The sequence below is a fragment of the Catharus ustulatus genome, chromosome 24, assembly GCF_009819885.2.
Source record: "Catharus ustulatus isolate bCatUst1 chromosome 24, bCatUst1.pri.v2, whole genome shotgun sequence".
Classification (NCBI taxonomy): Eukaryota; Metazoa; Chordata; class Aves; order Passeriformes; family Turdidae; genus Catharus; species Catharus ustulatus.
The window spans coordinates 7608029-7626499 of NC_046244.1; the positions used below are offsets into that span (position 1 = coordinate 7608029).

Consider the following 18471-nt stretch of genomic DNA (forward strand, 5'->3'; position numbering starts at 1 on the left):
CTTGGTGCTGAGGAGAGCTGGGCCTGGGGAGTCCCGAGGAGACTGAGGGTGTGCGAATAACAAGTAAAAACCTGGCAAGAGCAAGGCTGGGATGGGTGTGTTTGTAATAGTTCCAGGGAAAGGTTAATTACAAACACAATAAATAATCACGCTGATTTCAAAGTGAATAAACCATCGCACTTCCTGTGGGGGAGAAGGAGCGCTGACGTGATGGGCTGTGACACCTCACACAAACACAAACACAAACTTTTCCAAGTTTTCTTCTGGCACAAACACAAATTTTTCCAAGTGTTCTGCCGGGATGTGCACCTGGGACAGTGGAAGGTGTTCGTGCCCATGGGATGGGTTGAGCTTTAAGATCCCACCAACCCAAACCATTCCATGCTCTGTCTATGAGGATGTGGCAGTGCCCAGTTCACCCTGACTGCACCAACAAATCCCTTTTATTGCTCACAGATCAGACAATTTGTGCTCCTCCAGCCCTGCCTCACCCTGCCAGCCTGTGCCTGATGAACCTTCTGGGCACATTTTTCTTTCCTTCCTGAGAACATCCCCTCGGGGCAAGCTTAAAGTCTAATAAAGAGCAGAGGAAGTCTGCTGGACTGACCCTGCCGAGCATTCCACAGCACCCTGAGACCCTGTGTGACCCCAGCAGGGAGAGCCAGGCTGGTCTGTGACAGTGCCCTGTGTCCCCCTGTGTGGGGTTTGTGTGTGGGGTTTGTGTTTTGGATTTTGTTGGGGTTTGTGTTTGGGTTTTGTGCACATCCCTGTGGCTGCTCAGCCCTGAATCAGGGCAGAATGCTGCTGGGTTGTACCCAGCTGAGATACGGCACCATCGGGCAGCAAAAGCCCTTGGAATTCCACTCTCACAGGTAGATAATTCTTTGAAGTGCCATCCCCCAAAACTGCACATTGTGCCCCTTACAGCTGTGTCCTTGGCTGGTTTATCCTGCAGCCTTATCCCTTCTGGTGTCAGGGCACGAGAAGGGAACATTCCCCCCTGTAAAAACACATTCCAGATGCTGGAAATCATAAAGCTGCATTTTTATGCTGGTTAGCTGCTGGATTAGAGATGCTTCACTGTCTTTGTGCTTTGTAAAAGTGCCTTTATTGCCGTGCAGGAAAATCACACAGAGGTGTCAAGTCTTATAATGAGCTAAAGAAAATGGAGCACAAGAAAGCCTGAGGCTGAGGGAAATTAAACGTGGTAGTAGCCGAGCAAAGGCTGATGCTGAAGTACAGCAGGGTGCTCTTTGGGGACAAAACGTATTCTGAAAGGTCATAATTAGCCTGGTGGGGGGCAGGAGTGGGGTTTAAAGTAAATCCCCTGCCTGGAGCACTGAGCTCTTGTCCTATTCCCATTCAACCAAAGCTGTGGGAGACCAGCCCGGACCCCTCCTGGTGAGGAAGAACTCAGAACTGGTGAGAAGGGGTTCAGGACTTGTCCCCTGCCTCGCTCTCCTTCCCTTGTGGGCACAGAGGCAGCACAAAGCAGATTTCCTGGGCTGCAGAGTGAGCACTGAGCCTGCATTCCCCATCCCAGCCCAGGCAGGACCCCTGTGCCAGGAGCCACCTGGCCCCGTGTCCCCAAGGAGGCACAGCTGGGGACACTGGGGCTGCAGGCAGCAGTGGTCAGCCATCCATGAGCACAAGCCTGGCACTGTGCAGGTGTTGGTATAATTTTTTTCTGGATCAGCAGATTTAAACTTGCACCGTGCCATTCATGTTAAAATTAAACTCAGAGCTGATATTAAAAGTGCTGCTGCTCAGTCGTGTTTCCTGCCTGATTTTTCTTTCTGTCTTGCTTTAAAGAGCACCCCCAAGGCTATGGGATTTCTAAGAAGAATGAGTTTCTTTGGGAACCCAAGCTTGCTACCAATTTATCAAATCCTCAGTACACTCTTAAAATATTTCACGTCATGGCTAATGGGGTGGGCACTGGGGACAGAGAGTTTGGGGACACACAAAGCCAGTGTTCCCACACAGGAACCAACACAGCAGAGGAACTGCTGATGGAGCAGATGGGGAAAAACCCCCAGCACAGCCCTGGCTCACAGGCATCCAGCAGCCAGCCCTGGAGAGCGACTCTCAGGAGCAAAACCCCTGCACTGCAAGGCCTCGCATCCTTGTGCTTTACAGGTAAAATTGGGAGTCTGATAAATGTACTGATGAGCAGAGGAGCCAGCCAGGCCAGCCTTAGAGCAGGGGGCAGGAGCCCTCTGAGCTTTGCAGTGTGAAATCTCTGCTTCAGGCAGCTGAGGGTGCCAAGGCAGGAGCAGAACCACCACAGATCAGGACTTGTTTGCAATGCACTCAAATCCTAATAACCACCAGCAGTGCAGGGCGTGAGCTTCCAGAGCACCTTGAAAGCATTTCCTGCATGCTCAGGGACTCCTCTTTCCCCCCACACCTGAAGATGTGTCTGGGTGGCTGCGTGAGCACCTCCCTCACCGACACTGCAGCAAGTGCCAGCCTGTTTGTGCTCTGAGCAGGCTCCTTTGGGAGGGCAGCTCTGCACCTCAGGGAGCCAGGCATTGCACCTCACTCCAGCCCAGCTGGGCAGCTCTGCACCTCTGGGAGCCAGGCTCTGCACCTCAGGGAGCTCTGCACCTCACTCCAGCCCAGTTGGGCAGCTCTGCACCTCAGGGAGCTCTGCACCTCACTCCAGCCCAGCTGGGATCTCCAGGGGAAGCCACTGGATGCAGATGTGAGCGCTCTGCCACTCAGATTCCTGCTCTTCACTCACCCTGCACATCCTGGTGTTTCACTGGAAAGGTAACAGCAGTCTGACTAATGCTGTCTCTGGGCATCTATTCAATTGTGGAATGACTGTTTAAGATGTTTTCTTCCAGGCATTTCTCTGACCTTACATCCTTCTCCCTCACTTTTCATCCCATTTTCTGCCATGCCTCTGTCTCACAGCTTCACCCTGCAGTGAGGCACCTTTGGGCACATGAATAGTGAAATGGCTGGAGGTGACAGACCTCATGGCTTTCTTAATGCTCTTAACTTCCAGCACTTCCAGCTTTCTTAATGCTCTTAACTTCCAGTCTTCATTATCCTGTCTTCTCCCGGGCTTCAGGGAAGGGCTGGTCAGTCCATACTGGTGAGACTGGTGGGAGTGGGGACAGCTCTGGGTGTGCAGTGTGGCTCCATCACCAGCCTCCTGAGAGGGCTGTGAGACACTCACAGGCAGGATGTTCTTTACTGTCAAGGCTGAGCTACATTTACAGCTCCCACATCCATTTCCAGGGCAGGGGGAATGGTCATTTGGAAGGGAACCAGTGCATGAATCAGGCTGCTGATACCAAAGGGTACATCTCCCAGGAGCTGGTGATCTGATGTGGTGATTTGTAGGGAGACTGAAAGCTTCTGAACCAGCTGGATATTAATTGCCAGGACTTGTGGATCCAAAGGCCACAGCTGCTTGTTGCAACCACGCTGAAACCATGAAGTAATCCTCTGTATAGGGGCCAGAGTGCAAGTCCTGCAGTGCCTCTCACAGGGTGTCTGAGCAGGGCCTTGCCCTCTCCTTGAAATATATTCCTCTAGAAAGGGGAAAGCAAGCTAGGAATTGATTAGCCATTAAAAAATTGTATTTAGTGTTTAAGATTGGGTTTTTTTGAATGATAACCTGAAAAAATAAAAAAGGAGTAGTCCAATAACAACTAATTTGTTTCCTTAATGAGTGCAAAATACTTATGTAAAATGAAAGAGTTATCAAGCAGGATTCTCTTGCCACAGAACAGGTACAGCACAGACAGCAGGATTTAAATTTCCTTTATGTTGTCTTCCTGCCTGAAAAATCAACCTCATTCTCATGGGAAACACTTTCAGCTCCATCATCACTTTTAGATCCTCAGAGCTGAGAGGTGATGAGCTGCTGGGAGAGGAGGGACTGTGGGCACTTTGCTCCTTCTGAAGGTCCCTGCAATGACCTTGCCTGCAGAAAAAACCACAGCAGAGCTGAGCAAGCAAGCACTGATGAGCTTGGGAGAGCAGGGACTGGCTCCTTGGTCACTGCAGTTGGGTGCACCTGCCCCAGTTTGGATCTCTGAATCTCATTGAAGTTTGCTTTTAGCAGCAAAAGGAGCAGGCATGTCTGGATTGGCACCAGAGGTACCCCTGTAAAACACAGCATCTCTCTCAAGGCTGCTTTGCTGTGTGGGATGCAAAGGAAGTTTAAGGTGGCATCTCCTTCAGTTCCACCACTGCATTTCTTAATCCAAATCCACGTCTGTGCTGCCTTCCCTGCTTTCCACATCTATCAGCAAAGTCCTCTGATGTTGTCAGAAAATCTCTGCAGAAGCTTTTCCCTCAGGCCTGGCCTCTGACAAAGGATCTCTTCCAAAGCAGCTCTGGTCCTGCTGGGATCTCCCAGCTTTCCCCATCTTCCCCCCCCTTTTTCCACGGACCTTTTTCCACTTGGGAAAGCAAGCACAACCCATCCCTCAGGTGCAGCTCTTCTTCAGGTGCTGGAGGAGCTGCACCTCTCTGATCCCTTATCTCTGAGGCTGCTCCTTGCCTTGGGGCTGAAGGTCCTGCAGCACTCTCCACGTGCCTGGGGAGCTGATGGCCAAGCTTTGGAGAGTGGTGTCCCCCTCTGTGTGTCCTTTTGGGATCACTGCCCTGCCCTGCTGAGCTGTGCAGGGGTTAATGCATTCCTGCTTAGACAGCTTTTTGAAGATGAAAAGTGCCATGGAAGGGCTCTGTTATTGTTAGCACGTATGAAGAGGTCTGTACCAGACCCAACTGTATTGTGTTTGGCCACTGGATGTCACAGCTGCTCAACACACAATGCAGCTGAAAGCAGAAAGGAAAAGTGCTTACCCAGCACTGGGCAGCAGCAGTTTCCAGAGCCCTTACTTGTTCTCTGCAGTTTGTTTGTTAAGGGGCTTGGGGTCTTCTCCTCTGCTTGTGCTCTGCTAGTGTGGATTTTCAGAGATGGAGCAGCAGTTGTGCTTCCCCTGCCTGCCAGAACACTGGGAGATGAGCAGCAAACTGCACATTTTGAAGGGGAGCAGTGGAGGTTGGTACAGAGCACTAATTACACTGTGAGCAGGTACTGGCACATGCTGCACACGCTGAGTTATTCCTTCTCTGTCCCAGCCAGTGCTCAGCACAGAGCCCTGGGGTGATGGAAACATTCCTCCAAGGCTCTCTCTCAACACAGCTCCTTCAATCCCCACACCCAGACCCCATCCCAGTGCTCCTCACACTCAGTGCAGTGCCAAATTTGGCCTCCCCTTTCCTAATGCTGCCCTCACGCTTTGCTTTCTTCCAAAGCCTCAAGCAGAGATCCAGAACGTGAAATCCCCTTTCAGCAAAGTCTGTAGAGCAGCCCTAAAGAGACATTACAAGGGCTGTAATGACATTTCCTGGAAATCAAAATGAAGAGGGATTATTTGACCATGTTCTCTCCTTTTTATAGCATCACATTGTCCTTTTCTCCACCTTGGGGAAATGGCAGTGAAAGGCTGCTCCTGCCCACGGTGCAGCGAGGTGATAACCACCCCAGAAGTGATGTGAACATTAAAAAGGGAAAACTATTTTAAGATAATCCGAGGGTTACAGCTATAACTAAGAGTAATTGGCTGAAACTGAGCAAAAGAAAATTTAGGTTGACAATGAACTGCAGGTAGCTAATGCTGAGATCTGTTAGAGCGTGAAATGGAATTCGCAGAGGAAACCTCTCTGCTTTCAAATGGGCAAATCCTGCCTTTAGGAGCACTGGTGTGGATCTCTGGTGTCTGCCTCTGACTGCCTCAAAGCCCAATTCTTCCACAAAGCTTCAGCAGGATCAATAAAGGTGTCTGAATTTATATCAGAAGAAGGTAAGGTGTCCCTGCCCATGGCACAGGGTTGGACTGGATATTCTTTAAGGTCCCTTCCAAACCAAACCATTCTGTGATTAAATTTAGTCAAATACATCAAAATATTCTATAAGATGAAGGAGGTCTAAAGGGATTGTGTGAACTGGAGAAATGAATTCCAGCGCTTTTCCACCTCTGTGATCTCTGTATGTACTTGAAAACCAGGGGCAAAAAGGGAAGGAAAAAAAAAAAGAGCATGGGCAAAATATCAAAGAAAAGAGGGCCAGTTTTGGAAATAAGATGTAGAAACATTACAGGAATTGCTGAATAAAAGAATCTCGTGTTTCAATCGGCACAGCTATTGTCAGCTTTCCTCGTGGGTCTGGGCCTGCCAGCACTGGCTGATCTTTGCCTTTCATAAAACTTGTGTAGGCTCTGGTTCCCTTCACTCATCCAGCACAACCTCAGCAGAGAGAGCTCTGTTTGAAGAGGTTTCAGACTCACTCAGAAAAGCCTGGATGGCCTGATTGAAGGCACTCTGTCCATCTCACTTCAAACAGCCTGCTCCTGGTCAAATGTTTGCAGGGCTGGGGAGTGATGCAGCTCTTACTGCAAGCCCCGATGGAATTCCTGCTGATGCAGAGGCAGAGGAGTTAACCCTTTCAAGTTCTGGGTCAAAGGAGCACTGAGGTTTGAGCCAGCTACTTCAATGCCACATCAAGGTTTTAATGTGGCCACCAATAGTCAGAATGTCAGACTTGTGTGAGCTTTAGGCCAGCGAGGACAGAGAGAATAGCCTGGGAGAAGCAGGATTTAAAAGATGGCAAAGAGTCAGGGGAAACTGGAGAGATAAAAGTGAAGTGCATGGAAGCCAACAATGTGGGATAAAAGGCTTATTTCCTACTGCAGCCCAGGCAGGAGGGGCAAGGCTGAGGTCTGTGCAAGTTCCCTGCCTTGGGGAGGAAATCATGCTGGAATATTCATGGCTGACACACAAACATCACATTTTCTCCCTGGCTCAGTCTCGGTGCTGAGATGGGTCCTGTTCCAGTCCTGACCTCACCCCCAGCTCACCTCAGTGCTGCTGTGTCCATTCCTCTCTCCAGCACTAATGTCCAGGCACCTCAGGCCAACAGGTTTAATACCACATACACTAAAAAAGCTCCAAGAACCAGTAACCACTGGTTGGTGTGGGCAATACTTCATACAGGAGGATTTCCACAACATTCTTGCAGTTAGAAGCTCAATACTCAAATATATTAAAGAACTTAATTAAAATTACTGGTTTGTCCTAACCCCAAAACAAATTAATGCTTTGTGCCCTTAGTAAATCCTTTCCATGGATTGTTGTGACTCATAGAATCACAGGATGGTTTGGGTTAAAAGGAACCTCAAATACAAGAATTTGGAGAGATGTGGGGTCTGGATGTGCTGAGCACTCACAGCTCCTGCTGATGTCAAGTGAAATGTCACCAAAGTTGCAAAACCTCCATTAAAAATTAATTCACTGTCATCTCCAGTTTCCTGGCACTGGTACTTGGGCTTTATTTCAAGACTGGGCTGGCTGATCAATAAAGCCCAGGCAAGGGAAGCAGCTTGTCCCTGTGTGACATCCCTGTCCCCTCCCTGGTGACAGGAGAGGTGCAGAGCTGACTCCTGGGCTGCTCTGTGGAATCCTCAAGTGCAAAGAGGTATAAACCCCAAATTCTCACCCTCAGCTAATTCCAAAGCCTGTTGACACAACTGGATACACAAGGATTAAGGAGTGCATGGCAGGACAGGTTTGCTTAGTTTGGTCCTTGCACAGTTCAGTGCAACCGTCAGAATTAATGACTTCTTCAGAGGAGAGAGGGGAAAAACACCTCTGGTTAATCAGCTGAATGTTACAGCAGTTCCCAGAGATTAAACATGCACTGCACAAAGCAGCAGCCCAGGAAAGGCCTTTTGATGTCAACAATTCACTGCAAAGAATAAGACTTTGAGTCAAATACCTGCTGCTGTTCCTCAGCACAGAACCTGAGTTCCCACGGCACCTGCAGCTCACCTGTGCCTCTCACTGTTCAACTGCTGCTATTATTCACAGGATCACTGACTGAGCACACTGCCTGTGCTGCACCATCCTGGGGCCTGTCCTGTCCAAACTGCCACCCAAACTGTCCCAAACTGCCACCCAAACTGCCCCAAACTGCCCCACTGGGTCCTGCCTTCTGTGCAGCTCAGAACAGAGCTCTGACCCTCACCCCCAGACTCACCTCAGTCGCTGCCACCTCACTGAGAGGTTGAAAATCACCTTGTTCCTGAAAAGAATTGCCAATTTAATCACAAGTGGCAGGGATGCTGGGGACAGGAGTGCTGAGATTTCACTGAGCCTCGTGTTTAATATTGCTGCCTGTCACCTAAAACCCACAGCCCAGCTATGCTGCTTTTGTTGGAATCTCTAGTTCTTTTCCATAGAAGGTAAAAATTCCATTCCTGGGGAGATTTCTGCTCCCCTTTTGTTTTGAAGCCATGGGTTTAGGAGCTGGGGGCCACAGCTGGGAAGGAAGGGCTGCCAGCAGTGTCATTCCTGAGGGAGGAGGAGGTTTGGCAAAGGGAATGGCATCTGCCTGGTGACAGGATACAAAAAGGCAGGGAGAGGATCCATGCTCTGTTCCCTGATCTGCCAAATGACTTTTACTGGACCACAGACAAGTGTTTGCTTGGGACACATTTTTAAGGAAATCAAGTGGCTGAGAGAAATCCACAAGAGCATTTAGACACCTTCACCTGCCAGTTTTTATTGGAATTCCTCTATGTTTTTTTTGAAAAGCCATCGGGGTTTGAGTCTCTTGTATGGTACCTGTACCTTTCAAGCCTAAATAGTTTTTGAGAGCTCTGAATTTTTCAAAGGTTGCAAATCTCTTCCATTCAAAACCAGATTTTCAGTGATGAGGGAAGGTGTTGAAAGCAAAATGCTTTGAATGCTAAGGCTCAGGGCTGTGGAGTGCTTTCAAACCCAGTCTGAGTTGGATTTTCAGAGGAGATAACTGTCTGCAGTTTTGATTTCTTGTAAGATTGTGAATGCTCTGCACTTTTGAAATCCACTTCTCTAAATGCCTTGGCTCCTTGCTGTGTGAAGGGAAGCAGGTCTGGGTCTGGGCTGGCTGGTTTTGCTTACAAAGCTCTGTTGTACCCACTCTTGCAGCCAGGAGCTTTTCAAGCCATTCATCAGGAATGAATGGACAGGAAGAGTGGGCAGGGCTGTGCAGGGGTCAGACAGCCAGGTCACACCCAGGCCATCAGCTCTGGCCATGGGGACACCTGAGCCACAGCTGCCAACAGAGCCAAAGCTGGGGGTGATGAGCAGGGCAGGAAGGGTGCAAAGGACAGAGCTGGGAAAAGCAGAATTTGGGACCCTGAGGGTTGGTAAAGCAACATTTGGGTCAGGTGAGGGTTGGTAAAGCAGCATTTGGGTCAGGTGAGGGTTGGTAAAGCAGCATTTGGGTCAGGTGAGGGTTGGTAAAGCAGCATTTGGGTCCCTGAGGGTTGGTAAAGCAGCATTTGGGCTGGGTGAGGGTTGGTAAAGCAGCATTTGGGCCAGGTGAGGGTTGGTAAAAAACCATTTGGGTCCCTGAGGGTTGGTAATGATCACTCCCCTGGCTCTGGCTGCAGGTACATCCCAGACATGCTGCTGGCAGCGCTCCTGTTCCTGCTCCTGCCACCCCTCACCCTCTCCCACGAGGTGTCCTGGACGTACCAAGGTAAAATCTGGGCTGGTGTGGGGCTGCTGCTGCTGCAGGAGAGGCTCCCTTCCCTCCTGTCCCTTAGTGAGAGATCACAGAGCAGCTCATTTATTCCACTTTATTGATGCCTCCCTGTCTTGAAAGTGATTCTCCTCAATGTCACCTCTTTTTACTCCTTTGTGTGGTTGGGACACATTGTCAGGGTTGGCAGCACAACGAGGTTCAAACAATGGGGGAAATCTTTAGAATGTGTTGGAAGAAAAGCTGCCCTTTGGATGATCCTGCAAGGAAAAGCTTTAAATACTGCCTGCTTCTTATTTTATTGTCATATCCCAGGCAGTACAGAGCACTAAGAAGTACTTATTCAGGTTTTTATAATTTTTTTTGGTGAAATTTTATCTAAATTTCATTTGTGTCAGGGGGTTGTTTGCAGAGCTCACTGAAGTAAATGTTAAACCTTTTATGATTTTCAGTGGGCTAAGTTAAAACAAAGGGCAAGAGTAAAACAGAGTAGCAACACTGCAATTGCTCTCTCCCTCGTTAAAAATAGCTAATTGCTGTCAGTTCCTGATCCCAAGCTGAGCCTTCCTGCCTATTGCCCTGATCCTATTCACTCACACTGGTTAAGAAGCCAATTCCACACCTCTGGCAGCTGGGACCCATTTAAATCCCCATTTCCATGTAAACACTGCTCCTCTTTTGGTGGAGGCTCAGCCTCCAGCCACTGCTGCAATGCAGCTTTCTCACTTTGTCCTGCAGACACAATAATGTGAATTTTCACTCTGGGGAAGGCAAAGCAACCTTTTATAGCTGCAGCTCCTGGCTGTCACAATAATGAGGTTGGCATTTCCTGCTGGCAAACAGGAGAGCTCTGACTCCTGCTAACAGCACATCCCTGCCTTGCTCCCCTGCAGGAGAAGGAGAGCTGGATGAAGAGCACTGGGGACAGCATTTCCCAGCCTGTGCTGGCAAGCAGCAGTCCCCCATTGACATCCAGAGGAGGAAGGTGAGGTACAACCCCCAGCTGCAGCTGGAGCTGGCTGGCTACGAAGGGCCCTTGCAGGGCCACTTCAGGATGACCAACAATGGGCACTCTGGTAAGGCTCAGGGCACTGCAGAGCAGGGCTTTTGCTCCAGCTCTGGACATGCATTCACAGTTCTTTTGAACTCACCTGGCTTTGCCATCTCACTTCATTCTGCTCTCTGAGGTTTGCTGTTTTCCTCCATCACCCAGGAAAGCTCTTCAGAAATACATAACTGAACCAGACAAATAAAAGGCAGTCAGGTTTCTGCAAGGTGTTTTCTCTGCTGGACATGAAAAGGGGATAAAATGCAGCTGGAGGATCCCAGATTGACCCTTTCCTTTAATGTGCTGCAAGGCAGCAGGAGTGCAGCAGTGAGAGGTATTTGGGGCATGCTGACTCCTCTCCATTCAGAAAAATGCATCTTGTGGCCTGTGCATTAATCTGAAGTGACAGGAATGGAAACCTCTGCATCCCAGGTTTGGCTGGATGTAGGTCACCCAGTACAACACAGGAGATCCCCCCTCACAGCCAGAGGATTGGTACTGTGGGGGTGAGGAAAGGAATTAAAACACAGCACAAGGTAAAACCCAGCCTTGGGCTACACCATTTCAGGGCAATGCTTACAACTGAGGAGATCCCAGACTCCCCTGCTGAATCTGTAATTCGTTGCCTAAATAATTCATCAGCTGGTTCTGTCAGGATGCCTTTGGACTACAGATGAGCAATGAGAGAATTTCCTGATGGCTGCAGGAGAGAGAGGATCAGTGGTTTTGGGAAGGTGTTGGGCACACAGAGCTGTCAGCTCTTTCTTCCTGCCTGAAACAAGAGAGAGAAATGTGTGAGGGCAGGGCAGGGGAGTGATGACAGTGCCAGCAGAGGAAGATTGTTGTGATTGTGTTCCTGAAAATTGAAACTCCTTTGTGTGGCCCACACAGACTCAGCGTTCAGCCCGGAGCTCTCTGTCAGCACTACTGCCCTGCCTGCCTAGACACTAATTCTTGCAGGTTTAGCTTTTTTGGCTGCATGTGTGTATTTGTCCATTCTTTTGTTAACTTCCCAACAATGATTTTCTGGTGCGGGGCAGTTTCCTAAAGCACAAAGACAAACGACTGTCCCTATTCACAGCTCCTGTGAGTCAGGCTGGGCTTTTCTACTGGCTTCAGTGAGATGGGACAGGGCAGCAGAATCTCTCAGGAAAACACTCAGCAGATCTGAAAGGGACAGGAGAGGCATTTATCAGCAGCACTCTCCTTACAGCCTCTCAGAGCAAACCCCAAATGTCTCACTCAGGAAACCAGGTTCATTTATTCTGTAAGTGTTAGCACCAGGCTAAATCCCAGCTGGAAATGCCTGCTTGCTGTGGTGTGAGAGCTCACACAGAGCCTTGGGTTAGCAAAGCCTTTTGTATTTGCACCCTTCTTTTTGTTTTAAAGAGGGTTGGGAGCGAGGACAAGCACAGCTCTGAAAAATTCAAATGTCATCCTTGTGTGCATCTTCCTCCAGGGGCAGATTTAACTCGAGGGACTTCAACTGTGCCCCTGGGTACCTCGGGGGCCAGAGCTGGGCAGCCAGGCTGGCTGGGCTGTCCCTGAGGGCAGGGGTGGACAGGGCAGGGATGGACAGGGCAGGGATGGACAGAGCCCAGCCTGCAGGGATGGACAGGGCAGGGATGGACAGAGCCTAGCCTGGAGGACAGGGATGAACAGAGCAGGGGTGGACAGAGCCCAGCCTGCAGGGCAGGGATGGACAGAGCCAGGACAGGGATGGACAGAGCCCAGCCTGGAGGACAGGGATGGATAGAGCCAGGGATGGACAGAGCCCAGCTGGAGGGCAGGGATGGACAGAGCCAGGGCAGGGATGGACAGGGCAGGGATGGACAGAGCCAGGGCAGGGATGGACAGGGCAGGGATGGACAGAGCCAGGGCAGGGATGGACAGAGCAAGGATGGACAGAGCCAGAGCAGGGATGGACAGAGCCCAGCCTGGAGGACAGGGATGGACAGAGCCAGGGATGGACAGAGCCCAGCCTGCAGGGCAGGGATGGACAGAGCCAGGGCAGGGGTTCTGGGGCAGGCTGACTCACCCTGCTCAGCCCCAGCTGATTCTCCACTGCCAACTCAGGGCACTCACACTCCACGTGGAGAGAAGCAAACCAGGCTACTCCCTGCCTTGTGCTTCCAGCAAATATTTGCCTGGAATATCTTAGAGGGGCCTTAAGCTTGTTACAAAGTCTCTACACAGTTCCCTGGCTGTGTTTTGTAGGAAGTAGAAACCCTGGTGAGGTACTTGAAGTAAATAACCCTCATTATGGAAGGCAGTCAGCAGGGAACTTATGAAAAAGGTAGATTGTTTTATCCCTCCCACTCTAGAGCCTTTGGGATATTAAAAGGAAACATGTCTTCATCTTGTCTGTCTATAAACAGTTCACAAACAAAAGAAACTCCTCAGAAACCCAAACTATGACTAATTAATAATATGTTGTGCTGCATTTTGCAAGGATAGTTTTTAGATTTTATAACATGCTGGGGTCTTTCATTAAGATGAGGCAATTCTCCACTTTCACTCCTAGATTTATTAACATAATCTATGATTTCTGGCAGTGAATTAGCAGGAAGACAAAGGGTTTGTGATTTCTCCTTGGCAAGGAGAAGAAAAGAGCTTTGTCTCCACAAATCCTTCAGCAATGGCAGAGCCTTTCCAAGCCCACAGGGTGTTCCCAGGATGGCTGGGCCTCACTGGGAATTGAGGTAACAGATGAGACCACTCACTGTGATGATTCCTATTCCTTTTCTGCCTTGGGAAGGGAGTGGTTAACAGCCCTGTGCCAGATGTGCTGTGCTCAGTGAGAGCTGAGCGCTGCAGCTTTCACTGGTGCCTGATGCCAGGGAGAGAAGGGGCTGCAGGCACAGCTGGGAGAGCCCAGTCCTGGTGTGCTGCCCCAGCCTGAGCCCAGGAAAGGTTTTAAACACACCCAGCTTTAAACTTCACTGTTTGCCCCCACACTGGGGTGGTGGCTGAGCTGCTCATCCCAGGAGGGGATGAGGAACCAGGACAGGGATGGGCAGGGCTGCACCACTGCTGTCCTCTTCCAGTGCAGATCGACTTGCCAGCCACCATGAGCATTTCCAGAGGGCTGCCAGGCCGGTACAGAGCCGTGCAGATGCACCTGCACTGGGGGGGGCTGGACCTGGAGAGCAGCGGCTCCGAGCACACCATTGACGGCATGCGCTACTTCGCCGAGGTGAGCTCTGTGTGCTGCAGGGATGGGGGCTCTGCACTGGGAAATGGGGGCTGCATCCCACAGGGTCTGCAGGAGAGGGGAAGCAGGGATCCCCCAGGGGCTCGTGCAGGGGGAGGGCTGAGCCTGATGAAGCTGGAGAAGGCTCCAGGAAAAGCCATGGTAAGAGCGCTGTGTCCTTCAGCTGTTCCCCCACAGCCCCCACAAACCTGCTAAAGCAAAGGTCCCTCTGGCCTGGTATGAGGCTCAAAGAGCAGGAATTGGGGTGGTGGCTGTCCCTTCAGGCTGTCCCTCTGAACACCCAAAGCCATTCATCCCTTCTTGCTGAGTGACCCCATCTCTGTCCCACAGCTGCACATTGTCCACTACAACTCTGCTAACTACTCCAGCTTTGAAGAAGCCAAGGACAAGCCCCAGGGGCTGGCTGTGCTGGCCTTCCTGTACACGGTAGGTGTGAGCCAGGCTGGGGCAGGGCTGAGCTAAAACCTCCCCCAGACACGAGCCAGGTTTGTCCATATGTAATATTATATATATATATATATCCCATATATAAAAATATCAGATGTGGCAGCTGGGGTTTCCCTGCTGTGCCTCCAAGCCTTGCTTTGCCCCTGGGATACATTTGATTCACTGTGGATTTAGAAGCAGTAAAAAAGAATCCTGTTCACTATTCCACCCAAGCTGTACAAACGTGACCATGCCTGGCATTGTCCAGCCCATCAGATCTGTGTTTTTCTTTATCTCCCAGCTGATGAATTAGCCTCCCCAGCCGATTAGCAGGGAGAGGGACAGGCAGGTCACACCTTTTGATCCAGTGTCTGTGCTGTGTTTAGGACGGGCACTTTGAGAACACCTACTACAGCGAGTTCATTTCCAAACTGGCAAGGATCAGGTTTGCAGGTAAGCCCTGGGAGTGCCCTGCTCTGTCCCCCAGGGGCTCTCCTGCCTCTCCATCTCCAGCTGCACCAAAGGTCTGCGGAGCCAGCGCTCTGGGCACAGGGATTTCACCTTTCCCGTCTCTCTGCCCTCCCCTTTAACCTCTGCTGTCATCTCTGCTTCCTTTGGAGGTCAATCTACAACACTCAGCTCCCTGGACGTCCAAGCCATGCTGCCAGAAAACCTCTCACACTTCTACAGGTACCAGGGCTCCCTCACCACGCCCCCGTGCTCCGAGAGCGTCATCTGGACTGTCTTCCACTCCCCAATTGTGCTGTCACACACCCAGGTCAGCTCTCAGCAGCTCCTCCTCCCTCCCAACATTTCCCTCTGTGTCCAGCAGAGCTCTCAGAGCTCCCTTTATGCTCTGGGAGGGACGGGAGGCGGGGCCAGATGACATCAGGATCACATGGCCTGGAACATGGATCACATGATGTCATGGTGTCATGTGACCCGGAAGTCATAGGTCATGTGAGTGGGAAATGGAGGCCATGTTCTGCCCGTGGGTCATGTGACTGGGAAATTGAGATCACGTGGTGCTAGGAGTCACATGGCCAGGAAATCGAGGCCACGTGATGCCAGGGTGCACGTGGCTGGGAAATCAGGGGCACGTGATGCCAGGGTGTGTGTCACGTGCTTGGGAGAGTCCACCCATGTGATCCCAGCTGTGCCACGTGATTGGGAAAGACTGGGCCACATGATGGGGGTCACATGGCCATGAAAGTCGAGGTCATGTGACACTGGGGTCATATGTTTGGAAAAAAGGACAGGTCACGTGATGCCGGTCACGTGATGCCGGGCTGTGCTGCCGCTGACCCCGGCTCTGGTGGCTGCTGACACAAAACTCTGCTCAGTTAAGCTCAGCCACCCTGCAGCTCTGTAGAAAGGAAGAGACCAGAGAGAATTAACAAGGCAAAAGCTACTGCTAGAGAGTCCCCCCCAAAAAACAAAAAAAAAACCAAAAAAGAGCAATTAATAACATTAAAATAATTGCAGAATAATTGGCGGATTTTAGAAGGTGTTTCAGGGATTTTCCGTGTCTAGACTTAGGCTGAAAGTAATGCTTTCAAGTTGATAAATAATAAAGAAGCGTCAGAAACCTTTTCTTTCAGGAGAAGAGCAAGATAAAACTGAGAGCACAGTGGTGGGGGATCACAGTGTGCTCTCTTTGAAAAAGAAAAACTCTTTTTGGCAGGGGAAGGCTGGAAGGCACTTGTGAGAAAGGTACAGAACAGCAGCAAAATCTCCATCCGTGCAGGTGCTCAGAGCTCCCCAGGCAAAACGCCTTTATCACGAATTTGCTGATAAGAGCCCTCAGTTCTGTTCCCTCCCCTCCTGCTACTCAGCAAGAGGCCCTGAGGATTCCTGTCTGAGGAGCTGCAGGGTGTGCACTGCAGTTCTGGGCACAGCTGCTGTCCCTGTGATGTCCCTGTGCCCTTCTGCACTGCAGTGCTGGGCACAGCTGCTGTCCCTGTGTCCTCTGGGATGTCCCTGTGCCCTTCTGCACTGCAGTGCTGGGCACAGCTGCTGTCCCTGTGTCCTCTGGGATGTCCCTGTGCCCTTCTGCACTGCAGTGCTGGGCACAGCTGCTGTCCCTGTGATGTCCCCATGTCCCTGTGCCCTTCTGCCCTGCAGTTCTGGGCACAGCTGCTGTCCCTGTCCTGTGTGATGTCCCTGTGCCCTTCTGCACTGCAGTTCTGGCACAGCTGCTGTCCCTGTCCCTGTGTGATGTCCCCATGTCCCTGTCCCAGATCCAGCTCCTGGAGAACACCCTGCTGGACTGGCACAACCGCACCCTGCGCAACGATTACCGGCACGCGCAGCCGCTGCAGGGCCGCGTGGTGGAGGCGTCCTTCCCAGCCCAGCGTGCCCAGGGTAAGGGCCAGGGGACCCCCAGGGGACCTGTTGGGGACAGACAGCCTCGGGGAGGGTGTGAAACTGGGAATCCTTGGGGTGCATGGTTGGGATTTCTGTGTGGGAGCATCTCTGGCACCACTCAGAGCAGAGGAGCTGCATTTTCAAACACAGCTTTGGCTCCAACTGGAAGATTCTGCCAGGTGTGGGTGCCAGCCTTCTGTAAACTGAGCTGTCTATTGCTCCAGCACAGTGCCATCCCGAGGAGTTCACCCTCAGGCTGGATCAAATCCAGATGCAGCTGCAGGACTTGAAGGCAGAGTTGCTGCATGGACTGAGCCACACAGGTGAGAAGCACAGGTTGAGTCCAGCTCACTGTGTGAGGATGAAGAGCCCAGGCCCTGCTGACCTTGGTGGCCCAAGCCATTGGCAGGTTTGGTCCTGGCACACACAGGTAGAATTTTGTCCCGTATCTGGGCCTGCTGATGGAAATCCTTCCCCATCAAGGCCAGCCAGCCCTAAGCCAGCGACTCCCACAGCAGCTGCAGCTCTCTCCTGCCACGTTTTTACAGTGAAAAATTGCAGCTCAGTTCCCCCAGGATAAACAATCATCACCTCTATTTTGTACAGCGTGAGAAAAGAGGAGGGAGGAGGGAAAAACATGATTTTCCCAAATATTTGGGTGGGGGAGCTCAGCTCAGCTTTTCATCATTTCAAACCCCATCCCTGCTGGCACAACACCCAGCAGTAACTGCAAACTCAGAATACACAGCCCTGCCAGCTCTGGGGGTGCTGCTCTCCAGGATTTGGCCTTATTTACAGCAAAGGCTAATGCTGGCTTGTGTGTTTATTTCAGGTACAAAGCCCAGCACCTTTCCAGCTTTCTACTTCCCTGTGGAGAACATTGAGAGCGTTGTGGAGGTGCATCCCCTCCATCCTGTGTCTCTCCACGCCTTCACCCTGTGCTTCTGGAGCAGAGCCCAGCCCGTTGGCAGCCAGACCATCCTCTCCTACTCCACTGGGGAGAGTGACCACGAGCTGAGGGTGACCGTGGGCACCGAGCTGGGGCTGTGGGTTGGGGGACAGTTCCTGAGCTTCCCCCTGCAGCACGAGGCTCGGGGCTGGCTGCACCACTGCGTCACCTGGGGCTCGCAGCAGGGCACGGCCACGCTCTGGCTCAACGGGGCGGCTGGCAAAGCCAGGAGCATGCAGAAGGGCTATGTGAGCCAGCCTGGGGGGATTCTGGTGCTTGGCAAGGCCAGGGATGCCCTGCTGGGCACGTTCTCTGACGGGTTTGCAGGGTGGATGAGCCAGGTGAACGTGTGGAGCCGGGTGCTGGGCGCCGCGGAGATTCGGGCGCTGGCGCTGTGCAGAGCGGGGCTCAAGGGGGATGTCATAGCCTGGGGACAAACACCCATGGCACTGCTTGGAGGGGTGCTCCTGCAGCCTGACACCAGCTGCCAGTGAGCACAGCCTTTGCTGCTCTGGGGGCACCAAGAGAATCCCAGCTGGTGGTTGGGAAAAGCTCAGACTGTCTGCTTGCTTCTCCTCCTGGTGCTGCAGGGTGTTTTTCCAAAACCTCCATCAGTGAGATAAAGGCAGAATCTGCACCCTGGGTTGTTACATCCCTCCCAGGGTTGATTTAGGCTCACATACACAGATTTTTTTTCATGCCAAAGAGCTGCTCTCTGGTCAAAGGAGCTGCTTTCTCAAATAAAATTTCTTTCCCATCCCTCACCCAGTCTCAGTGTCTCACCCTCCTTCCTGCTTGTCCCCCCTCCTGTTTGTCACCACCCCAGGAGCATGTGGAGCTCAGGTCCTGTGCAATCCCTGTGCCTGGCCTGGGGCACAGCTTTGCCTTCTCTTCTGTATGGATGTAGAGAC

General features: G+C 51.5%; 1 protein-coding gene across 2 annotated transcripts; it reads left to right on the forward strand.

Moving 5' to 3' along the window:
• Positions 1 to 2737: 2737 nt before the first annotated feature.
• On the forward strand, positions 2738 to 18400 carry CA6 (carbonic anhydrase 6). 2 transcript variants are annotated; one of them, XM_033079487.2, is made up of 10 exons: positions 2738 to 2775; positions 9465 to 9553; positions 10450 to 10632; positions 13652 to 13800; positions 14149 to 14244; positions 14631 to 14697; positions 14865 to 15022; positions 16485 to 16608; positions 16836 to 16934; positions 17444 to 18400. In XM_033079487.2, the coding sequence occupies exons 2-10, from the start codon at positions 9478 to 9480 to the stop codon at positions 18052 to 18054; spliced, it is 1563 nt and encodes a 520-aa protein (XP_032935378.1). In that variant the 5' UTR covers positions 2738 to 2775; positions 9465 to 9477; the 3' UTR covers positions 18055 to 18400. The 2 variants fall into 2 exon arrangements, with proteins under 2 accessions (XP_032935378.1, XP_032935380.1); XM_033079489.2 differs by lacking the exons at positions 2738 to 2775; positions 9465 to 9553 and having other exon boundaries at positions 10541 to 10632; positions 13657 to 13800.
• The last annotated feature ends 71 nt before the right edge of the window (positions 18401 to 18471 follow it).

Excerpts from the sequence above, each read along its gene's own strand:
- CA6 (XM_033079487.2), top strand. The coding sequence starts at position 9,478 with ATGCTGCTGGCAGCGCTCCTGTTCCTGCTCCTGCCACCCCTCACCCTC. Across the intron at positions 10,633-13,651 it reads GACCAACAATGGGCACTCTG|TGCAGATCGACTTGCCAGCC; the intron begins GTAAGGCTCAGG and ends GTCCTCTTCCAG. Across the intron at positions 14,245-14,630 it reads TGCTGGCCTTCCTGTACACG|GACGGGCACTTTGAGAACAC; the intron begins GTAGGTGTGAGC and ends TGCTGTGTTTAG.